We start from the raw sequence: 11,188 nt of genomic DNA on the forward strand, positions 1-11,188 counted from the left end.
CGTACTTCTGAGCGTGATGAGGCTACCCCACTCAAGCACTCCATGTTGTACGCATTTGGAACTCCCTATTGGGAATTCCAGGATTCATCCGGGAAACCAAAGGGAGGGGTGGCTACGTCAAAATAAGGAAGGGAGTTGGTTTGATATCAGAGTTTGTAGAGATGTTCTTAGTGGAAGAAGAGCCACGAAAGAAGAAGAGAAAGGCGGTATCTGTTGATGCTTCACACAAGAGACCAAAGAAGGTTTACAAAAGGCTGTCGCTAGGTCCGGGAAAACAGAGTAAAAGTCATAAGCTGTCTCAAGGTTTGTGTTGAATATTTATTACTGGGTTTGTGTTGTTTTCATCGTGTTTGATGGTCTCTGATGATATGATGTTATAGGGAATAGTACTAGTACTAGCAGGGAAGCTGGAAGCTTTGTCCGACCCATCTCTCCGAAATCACCTGTACCTAGTGCTAGTGCCTTTGAGAATATGGGAGAATCAGATGATGATATTCCAGAGTTGGATGCTTCCTATTTCCAAACCAATGGGTACTTGGTGAGTGTCTCTTATTCAACTGATGCTTATTTCCAATTTTTTGTTGATTGAGTGGTGAGCGAGTAAAAAGGCTTACAAGTAAGTCGTTGTTTTTTTCTCTAGCCTGCGGATGCTACTGAAGAGCAGATATCTATGGCTGCTGCAAGCATGATTCGTTCACACAGTTTGTCTGAATTTGATGCTTTGTGCATTGTCTACAACAAGTTCCATTCTGTTTTGTCACCAAAGGTAAGTCACAACTTGTGACTCACAGGTGTGAAATATCTTAGCACTACGATTTATGCTTAGCATCTCACATATATTTATTCTTGTTTTTGCCTTGAAAGATTATCGAAAAGGAATCTGAAGTTGGAGGCAAACTCGGTGAACTTGACTCATGCGAGATTGAAGCTGGTGAAACAAAGGGAGAGATTCTGCAGAATCTGGCTGAGTTCCAGTTCTCTTGTGTAAGTAACACAAATAAGATACAAACTTTGCTTTGATGGTTTATAAACAGATAGAAAGAAAAATAGGGAGTTAATTATAAACTATAAGTTTTAGGTAATGTTCAATGCGGTGTTGGAGAATGCGTGTAGTGAGATGGGAGCTGGAATGTCTGCAATGGACAGCTCAAGCAGAAACGCAGGAGAAATGCTTGACCATCTTACCCTCGCTTACAACAGAGAGCTTGAAGCCGCTTAAATAAGCTCGCTTGAAGCCGCTTAAATAAGCTCATCATTGAGCGTGTTTTATTTTGAACTCTACTGTCGAGATCTTGTTCGTTGACGAAGACTAAACTGTTTATTGTCTGAACGCACCAATGTACTCTCCTGCTGGATTATATTTTTTTTTGTTTTGGTTGCAGGAGAATCTGAGACAGATAGTTTAAATGCAACTAGAAAAAATAATCAATGATGGAGTCCTAATTAAGGATTAATTGTATAAAAGCATGTTGTAATTATAATTAACGCATGTCATGAAGTGGAAAAAGCCATGTTCTTCCTTAGAAAGAGAGATGGAAACAGAGTACATTGGTGCGTTCAGACAATAAACAGTTTAGTCTTCGTCAACGAACAAGATCTCGACAGTAGAGTTCAAAATAAAACACGCTCAATGATGAGCTTATTTAAGCGGCTTCAAGCGAGCTTATTTAAGCGGCTTCAAGCGAGCTTATTTAAGCAGCTTCAAGCTCTCTGTTGTAAGCGAGGGTAAGACGGTCAAGCATTTCTCCTGCGTTTCTGCTTGAGCTGTCCATTGCAGACATTCCAGCTCCCATCTCACTACACGCATTCTCCAGCACCGCATTGAACATTACCTAAAACGTAGAGTTTATAATTAACTCCCTATGTTTCTTTCTATCCGTTTATAAACCATAAAAGCAAAGTTTGTATCTTATTTGTGTTACTTACACAAGAGAACTGGAACTCAGCCAGATTCTGCAGAATCTCTCCCTTTGTTTCACCAGCTTCAATCTCGCATGAGTCAAGTTCACCGAGTTTGCCTCCAACTTCAGATTCCTTTTCGATAATCTTTCAAGGCAAAAACAAGAATAAATATATGTGAGATGCTAAGCATAAATCGTAGTGCTAAGATATTTCACACCTGTGAGTCACAAGTTGTGACTTACCTCTGGTGACAAAACAGAATGGAACTTGTTGTAGACAATGCACAAAGCATCAAATTCAGACAAACTGTGTGAACGAATCATGCTTGCAGCAGCCATAGATATCTGCTCTTCAGTAGCATCCGGAGGCTAGAGAAAAAAACAACAACTTACTTGTAAGCCTTTTTACTCGCTCACCACTCAATCAACAAAAAATTGGAAATAAGAATCAGTTGAATAAGAGACACTCACCAAGTACCCATTGGTTTGCAAATAGGAAGCATCCAACTCTGCAATATCATCATCTGATTCTCCCATATTCTCAAAGGCACTAGCACTAGGTACAAGTGATTTCGGAGAGATGGGTCGGACAAAGCTTCCAGCTTCCCTGCTAGTACTATTACTACTCCCTATAACATCATATCATCAGAGACCATCAAACACGATGAAAACAACACAAACCCAATAATAAATATTCAACACAAACCTTGAGACAGCTTATGACTTTTACTCTGTTTTCCCGGACCTAGCGACAGCCTTTTGTGAACCTTCTTTGGTCTCTTGTGTGAAGCATCAACAGATACCGCCTTTCTCTTCTTCTTTCGTGGCTCTTCTTCCACTACGAACATCTCTACAAACTCTGTTATCAAACCAACTCCCTTCCTTATTCTGACGTAGCCACCCCTCCCTTTGGTTTCCCGGATGAATCCTGGAATTCCCAATAGGGAGTTCCAAATGCGTACAACATGGAGTGCTTGAGTGGGGTAGCCTCATCACGCTCAGAAGTACGTTGCCTGTAGATTTGATTCCCAGTAATATGTCCATAAGAGGGGTAAAGTTTGATCACCGCTGCTACTGGTGATTGGTGAAGGCATCTCAGGAGATCTGCCTCAAAAGCCGCTTCATCTGGAAATAGAAGAAAAAATTATCTTTAAAAAAAAAAATAGAATTGACAGTTAGAAAAAATAAAGTTCAGAAAATAAACAATATCTATAAAACTATGGGCTTTTTCAAGTCTTTTAGCTCCGCTGATATTAATGTGTCTTTAGAAAAACTCGTTGGGTTTAACTGGGCCAAGAATAAACAATACCTCGGTATTCGTCGATACGGTGTACAACAATACGTACAGCTCTGTAACGTCGCTCTCCAAGAACATGATTTTCTGGAGTTGAACTCTGTAGGTCGAATTGTCGCAGAGGAACAAGATTCTCCAATACTGTCCCATTGACCAGGAATGGGATAGCTGTTTCCAACGACCTCACGGACCCATTCCATGGCCTCGGCATTTGTGCTCCAAAAAGTGAACTCCCTACTTTGTTAATCAAATACTGAATCGACAGGCTTGCATTGATATTTAGTTGTCCACGAAGTTTGAGCAGTGCTGCTAGCTGTCTTGTTAGGCTGATGGCCCAGCACACCTGTTTTTGGCGTTGATTGAGAACCTCTTCCATGATCCCCATATCACGATAGGTTACTCGGTCACTCATACTGCAAGAGGAAATAATAACATCAATTAATAACCATTTCAGTTTTTTTTTTTCAAATGAAAATATAAACATTAAAGGCAGACGAAAGCAACAAATTAACAAAATAGAGATTTAAGCTTTATACAAGAACTATAAAGCTAGAGAGAGAGACTAAAGCATGAACTTAGATAAAAGACAAAAACCGACCTTAAGAGTAGAGTTTAACCTTCAAACCTGCAACAACAAACACGAAGCTTTTAATTAAAGGGAGTAGAGACGAAAAGAAAAACAAAAGAAGAAACAAAAGAAAAAAAACCCACCAAGAAGATGAAGAAACGGCGACCCTAAGTGTGTAAGAGATGTGTTTGAGGAGAATCGGAGAAGATATGAAGTGATAGAAACACAAAGCTTGTAGAGTTTTTTCTGTCTTTGAGGAGAATCGGAGAAAATACGAAGTGACAGAAACACAAAGCTTGTAGGGTTTTTCTGTATTTGAGGAGAATCGGAGAAGATATGAAGTGACAGAAACCCCTATGTATATATTGTGAGAGTCAAGAGAGGGTGTTGTGTACTGTTAAGGTTTTGTTGTATTTGGTTACCACACAACAGGACAAAGCTCATGAACTTTTTTTAAAAAAAAATTGTATTTTTGGTTTCTTTGTCAGTGTGAAACTCATATCCCTAGAATTGCCTCATGACCATTTCGTTTTGAATAATTTAAAATTTTATTTTATGTTTTTGATTAAAAAAAATGAGAAAAAAGAAACAGTTTTATCTTGTACTGTACTGATACATGCAGGGAGGGAAAAGTTTTTTTGTTTTAACCCTGGTGAAAAAGTTCTTTTAACCTTGGTGAAAAAGTTCTTTTAAAAAAACATTAGGGAAAATATGTAGAATTGGAATAAAAAAGGGGAAACAAACATCTCTAGGAAAATAGGCAAGCATTCTTGTCTGTCTTATGCAAATATTGAAACAGTGACATGTTATGCAAATAACGACGTCGTATTAGTGGCAGGTTTTGTTCGCCTTGGTGTCTACAACACGAATAGCAACAAGTTTCAATATTTGCATAAGAAGACACAAGAATGCTTGTCTATTTTTCTAGAGATGTTTGTTTCCCCTTTTTCTAAATATTTTTCAAAATGTTTTTTTAAAGGAAAATGTATTTTTAAAAAACTTTTTCACCAAGGTTAAAAGAACTTTTTCACCAGGGTTAAAACCAAAAAAAAATTTCCTCCCTCCTTTCTGCAGGTATCAGTACAGTAGTACAAGATAAAACTGTTTCTTTTTTCTCACTTTTTTTAATCAAAAACATAAAATAAAATTTTAAATTATTCAAAAGGTCATGATGCAATTCGAGAAACACTGACAAAGAAACCAAAACTACAATTTTTTTTTAAAAAAAGTTCATGAACTTTGTCCTCTTGTGTAGTAACCAAAGACAACAAAACCCTAATAGTACACAACACCCTCTCTTGACTCTCACAATATATACATAGGGGTCTCTGTCACTTCATATCTTCTCCGATTCTCCTCAAATACAGAAAAACCCTACAAGCTTTGTGTTTCTGTCACTTCGTATTTTCTCCGATTCTCCTCAAAGACAGAAAAAACTCTACAAGCTTTGTGTTTCTATCACTTCATATCTTCTCCGATTCTCCTCAAACACATCTCTTACACACTTAGGGTTGCCGTTTCTTCATCTTCTTGGTGGGTTTTTTTTCTTTTGTTTCTTCTTTTGTTTTTCTTTTCGTCTCTACTCCCTTTAATTAAAAGCTTCGTGTTTGTTGTTGCAGGTTTGAAGGTTAATCTCTACTCTTAAGGTCGGTTTTTGTCTTTTATCTAAGTTCATGCTTTAGTCTCTCTCTTTTTCTAGCTTTATAGTTCTTGTATAAAGCTTAAAACTCACCCGTAGGGCGGACCAACTCCTAGTATATATAACTAGGGGTTGTCCGGTCCTACAGAAGGAAAATTATAATGAAAATTTTATTTTATATAAATATATATAATAAATATATGAAACATTTAAAAAAGTCTGTGTCAATTGAAAAATGATATTACAAACAAACTAATAATAAATATAATTCTGAGACGTTTAATGGGAAGTTGGAGATTATTGTTACTGACCTCTACTTCTACAATCTCTCTGATGGCTCCTTCTAGTTCTTTCTCAACCAGAGATTCCGCTTCAGCCAAAGCTCTCTCTCTCTCTCTCTCTCTGAGTCGTTTCTTGAATCACCATTGATCTCTGCGTACCAGAAAACAAAAAATGGCTGTTGGCATGAGAAAGAAAGAGACTACAGTTATGTTATTAGCTATATTCCTTGGTACCTTGTCGATTTGAGACGGAGCGTAATGAAGCATCATATCTCGTACTCTACTAAGCTGAGCTTGATGATGAAGAATGATAGAAGCTCAATCTGAAACATACATATTCCACGTGTCACAACTCGTGATAATGAATTATATTCAAGATATGATCAAAGAAGTTATAATACAAAACCTCTTGGTCAGATTGTGCAGCTTTGAGAAACCTCCTCATGAACACGTATGGAGTTGGCAAACAGAAATTGAATTGCAAAGTATTTCGCCATTAACTTCTCCTGCAAGTAACACAAACCCCATCAACACAATGATCCATCTTAAAGTATGTTGAGAGAAACCATTGTTATGATCATTTATTTACCATGTCAAGAACTTCTCTCCCAGTGTAAACCTTGTCTGAGACCAAGATGAGATCATTAACAGCAGGAACTGAGATTTCTTCGTACTTGGATACCATGATCACTAACAACTATGGGTGCAATGAAAGTTATAATTCCTTAACAAGAAACAGAGAAAGAGAGTTGAGACTAAGAGAGAAAGTAACTTGGAAGAAAATGAATTCCCTTAGATTATAATTATTCATAACAGGGTTACATATATTTATACTACAGAAAGTGGAACCTCTAATTTGAAATACTAAACATGCAGAGGAGGAGCCTCTAATACTGAACATGCAGAGGTCTTCGATTCCCGGAGCATCTATTTAATTCTTCTCCAACAGCTATATCAGAATATTCTTTATATCTCTTGTCAATAAACAAATGTTTTGGAAATTTAAAGCAACTAATTCAATATTGGTCATGTCATCAGTGCTCAGGGTACTTGGGCATGGAACAGGAGGAAGGGGAGGCGCGCCACCTGTGAGGAGATAGCTCTTCGGCTATGAGACAATTCTATTCAGCATCCAGGGGAAGCAGCCATCTTCGGCTTTGTCGTTCATGCATCTTATGGCACATTTAAGTAAAATCTCGGACAAGAAGACAACCAGAGAGAGGAGAAAGGAACAAGTTCTGTATTTTGTTGGTTACTATTGAACATCAAGTCTTAGTGATTTTAACTTTCTATATAAAATAAATTCACTAAGAGCAATTTTATTGCTTAAGTTACTAATCGGACATATGTAGCTGTAATTAAAATGAAGTAATCGGTAGTTCATGGTTTGGTCGACATGGTCCAACCACGACCGCGACCGGAAGCACGGCCAGAAAAGCTAGGTGGCATGTATATCATCATTCTTCTCGCTCCACCTTTTCTTTTTGCTTGATACGTCTCCTCTGCACCATTTATATATAAATTAATTAATCATACACATAAAACCACTTGCAAACAATTTGTGCTCTCTCCCTAAGAACTCAAGGACATTAAGGGCCACCAGTCCTACGGTAATTCGGATGAAACATTCGCCTCAAGCCTCTAAAATTTCCGGAAAAAAAATCATATATAAATAAGTTCCTAACTTTGTTAAAAGAAAATTGAAACCCTCAAATTATTGAAATCTTTCTTTAGACCGTCTATAGTTCCCAACTGAACTATGCAATGAGAAATGATGCAATAGGAAGTTTTTAACTGAACTCCTAAATGGGTTTGTGGTTTTATATGGATAGTAAGCTACTGTTCTTTAGCTTTGTCGACTAAGTTGTAAATAAAAAGAGAGTAAAAACAAACCACACAGCTTGACTCACCGGCTGGTAAAGGTGTGACGAACGAGTTCTCAGTAGAAGACAAAAGCAGCAACGTTACTGATAATAAGCACAGACACATTTTCGCAGTATCCATCTTCTCTTTTTGTTTGATACTAGTAACTAAAAACTAATCAAAGAGTCTTATAAGCAAAGTCTGAAACAACAAAAAATACATAACGTCTTCCGTATTCAAGTCAACGGGCAATGTAGTAGACGATTAGTCAATGTCATCCGAACAAGTTTTTTTATACTTATCCAGTCGAATGCTGTCACGTTAGAGATTTTAAAAAGTATTATCTTTTTGATTGATTAAATTTAAAATTAACTAATGTAAGAGTTGCGAGAAAAACGCACTCCGTTCTTTAAACCAATGCAGGGAACGAGCTAGCTTTCTATAAAAAAGTTATTTGTGTTGCCTTGTTGTACACTTCTACTAATTGGTCGAACTTGAGTCTTTGTGATTTCTTTTGTATATATTTTATAATCCTTCTTTTTTTTCTTTGTAAAATAAGACATATACCACCAATCTTATTTCAATAAAAAGAAAACATTCATGAGAAATAGAGACTAGTTTTGTGTTATAATGTCACTAGACAGTGACATGTTATACAGAGAGAGATAGACTGAAACCACACAGAGATGTGTTTGGCTCTTTCTCTTCATTGTTATGTTCTGATTCCGTTGTGACATGATGAACCTTACAGAAGAAGGAAACCAGCAGGTTCAGATCTTGAAGCATAACCAAACTTGGATGTGTTGTATTTCCTGTAAACTCCTGTTAGCTTCCCTGTCCCTGCCTCGTGATGCAACCCAGCCATCTTCCTCGAACACTCCCTGTATTGATCATCAAAAACAATACAAATCTCAGAACCTGTAATGAAAGTATTCAATTTATATTTAACTTGGTGAGACTTCTTTCTTACATGAGCTTTTCTTCAGTGTAGCCTGTGTAGAACTCGCATGTTCTGCTCCACTCCTCGAACCCTTTAAGCGTGGACTGAGCAGTGTAGATCGCTGAAGCAGCTAACTGAGAAGGAGTGTACTGAAGCATCTCGTACTCCACTAAGCAAAGCTCAACGATGAAGAATGATAGCAGCTCAACCTGTAACATACATGTTTATCATCACACCTCATGATAATGATTCTATTTAAGATAATAAACAAACCTTTTGATCAGATTGTGCAGCTTTGAGAAACCTCCTCATGAACACATACGGAGTTGGCAGACAGAAATTGAATTGTAAGGTGTTAGCCATTAACTTCTCCTGCAAGAAACACAAACCCCATCAACACAAATGATCATCCTAAACATTAATTGAGAGCATCCGAAGTTTATTTACCATGTCAAGAACTTCTCTCCTAGTGTAAGCCTTGTCTGAGATCAAGATGAGATCATCCACAACAGGAACCGATACTTCCTCGTACTTGCAAGCTAGCAACATCGCTGTTACACCAACAAGCTGAAGCTTCTTCCTTGCGACGTGGTGATGAACCGCGAGGAACCGGTCTATGAGGTTGATCGTGAGGTATAACGTCTCTTCCATCAGCTCAAACTTGTAATGTACCTGCTCCACAAGTGTTCCACAGTCAAAACAATGGTTCGTTTGCATTTGCCAAAGCTATCTCCAAGAAACAAAACAAAAGAAGCTAACCTCAATCAACCAATCAACAAGGATCCCTCTCATCCTCTCGTTAATGTCAGGTTGATTCTCCATGTAGTTAGGCGGGACGCAGCTACGACACTGCAAAAAAATAAAAAAACAATCGAATGGTTATCAATCAGTGATTTTGAGACAAGAATGAACATCTACATATAGAAACAGTACACCAAGAAGGGCTTCTTACCTCATTGTTCTTGTAGAAGTCATATATGTCATCAATGTAATCAACAACAGCTAGAGGGTTCTTCTTGTCACAGCTATCTATATCCATCACAGCCTCTTCTTCTTCTTCTTCTTCAGTATCATTTGAATCTTCCATTTCAATACCTTCCTGCACAAAACAAAAAGTAATTGTTACTCACGGCGTTATACATCAGACAAGAAAATCGAAGGTTTTGAAATGTTACCATTCTGTCGATTTCATCAAGCATGGCTTCGGTGTGCTGAACAAACATTGGCTCATTAAAGTCTCCATCTTCCTCTTCTTCCACATCTATTATGATTATATCTACTGGTTCGCTCTTGGTTTCCTAACCATAACATAAACACATCACCTTGAGATCAGACCTTGACATAAGTCATACATATTAACACATTCACTATAATAGATATGTTAATTAATGAAAAGGTACCTACCTCCTTCTTGGTTTGGGGATTGTTCTCAGCTAATTGAGCAGCAAACTTCCTAGTGATTGGTCGATGCACTGGAACAGGTGGTGGAAGAATCTTCTTGTGACACATCACATTTTTCCTGAAAAAACAAAAACAAAATCAGAGAAAGAGAATAAAGATTAGTTCTTTAGGATTAAATGACTCACAAAATTTTGTAATTATATAGACTTTACTCAGACAAAGGTCGCTTGTTGACAGCACAAGGATAAACCGGAGCTCCGATGATGTTCTTGTTTATGTTACTCAGCGCTCTTCGTGTCTGCCCATTCCCCGGATTCGCCTTTCCTCCTCGTAAACCACCTTCATTTAACAACAAAGTCATTTAAAACAGAACCGAACCAAAAGATTAGTGTTCTTGTTTTGATTCAGATTATATACCTTGCGGGTTCATGGGTCCGATCACTCCGTGTCTGTTCTCGTCTGATCCACCCATCTGGTGATGATCACGCAGAAACAAAGCAATTCCAAATTATAAAAATTGGGTCTTTGATGCGATTAAAGAATCTAATCACAAAACCCAGATGAAATCAAGGTTTTAAAGTGTTCACCTTTAGCCTTCAATTCAACGAGCCCTTCCAAAATCGATCAGCAGCAAAGTCCCATAAGAGCAAACAGAAACAGATTCGATCTCTGTCTCTCTCTTGCAAGAAGGAGAGGATTTGGAGAGTGAATCAAGATTTGAAGGACGTGAAGATAGGGCGTATGTCTGTCTGTGCAAAGACAAATATATGTTTGTTTATTTTATTTTTTAAATCAACGGCTAGTTAATCTGAGCCGTTGGATGAAGCATCAACTAAAACCCTGGTGATGATGAAGAAAAAAAGGCTCGCCTTCTTTTTGGAATCTGGGAACCCAACGGCTATGTTTTCAAATTCACTGTTATTTTCTTCCTTTATTATTATTACTACCATGATCCAATGTATTTTCACTATCACCGACCAGACGACTACCAACCGCCTCGTTATTAATGTTTCCAAAATAGTAGTAGTATTAAGTATTAACTATATTTAGTTTTTTTTTCAGGTATTTATAACTTAATGTAACCAAGATTATATATGACTTTAGTTATATAAACCATAGCTTGAAATTTTCAAAATACCAAAGAGCAGAAAAAAAGAGCTTAACGGCTCTTAACCTTTTTGCTTTTCTTTTTATTGGAAGTCTTACTACTACCACACTCAATAGTCAATGGTTATAAACCGGTTGTTATTTAACAATAGTGTATTTTTCCAACGGTAGTCATTTATTAGTGTTTTCCGCTG

The 11,188-nt window shown here is 37.4% G+C and overlaps 2 protein-coding genes across 2 annotated transcripts; both read right to left on the minus strand.

Annotated features, from left to right (window-relative positions):
* Positions 1-1,618: 1,618 nt before the first annotated feature.
* LOC106404740 (ATP synthase subunit gamma, mitochondrial-like) lies at positions 1,619-7,265 on the minus strand. Its single transcript, XM_013845425.3, has 6 exons — positions 5,714-7,265; positions 2,608-3,608; positions 2,373-2,530; positions 2,145-2,270; positions 1,927-2,046; positions 1,619-1,832 (listed from the first exon to the last, which is right to left on the minus strand). The coding sequence occupies exons 2-6, from the start codon at positions 2,747-2,749 to the stop codon at positions 1,692-1,694; spliced, it is 687 nt and encodes a 228-aa protein (XP_013700879.1). The 5' UTR covers positions 2,750-3,608; positions 5,714-7,265; the 3' UTR covers positions 1,619-1,691.
* Positions 7,266-8,101: 836 nt separating this feature from the next.
* LOC106403022 (cyclin-B2-4-like) lies at positions 8,102-10,663 on the minus strand. Its single transcript, XM_013843861.3, has 11 exons — positions 10,475-10,663; positions 10,305-10,359; positions 10,100-10,226; positions 9,891-10,005; positions 9,662-9,784; positions 9,439-9,585; positions 9,246-9,335; positions 8,934-9,158; positions 8,760-8,858; positions 8,517-8,695; positions 8,102-8,427 (listed from the first exon to the last, which is right to left on the minus strand). Exons 2-11 carry the CDS (start codon positions 10,357-10,359, stop codon positions 8,292-8,294), a joined length of 1,296 nt encoding a protein of 431 aa, XP_013699315.1. The 5' UTR covers positions 10,475-10,663; the 3' UTR covers positions 8,102-8,291.
* Between the last annotated feature and the right edge of the window lie 525 nt (positions 10,664-11,188).

This window comes from Brassica napus, chromosome C6 (assembly GCF_020379485.1).
Source record: "Brassica napus cultivar Da-Ae chromosome C6, Da-Ae, whole genome shotgun sequence".
Lineage (NCBI taxonomy): Eukaryota > Viridiplantae > Streptophyta > Magnoliopsida > Brassicales > Brassicaceae > Brassica > Brassica napus.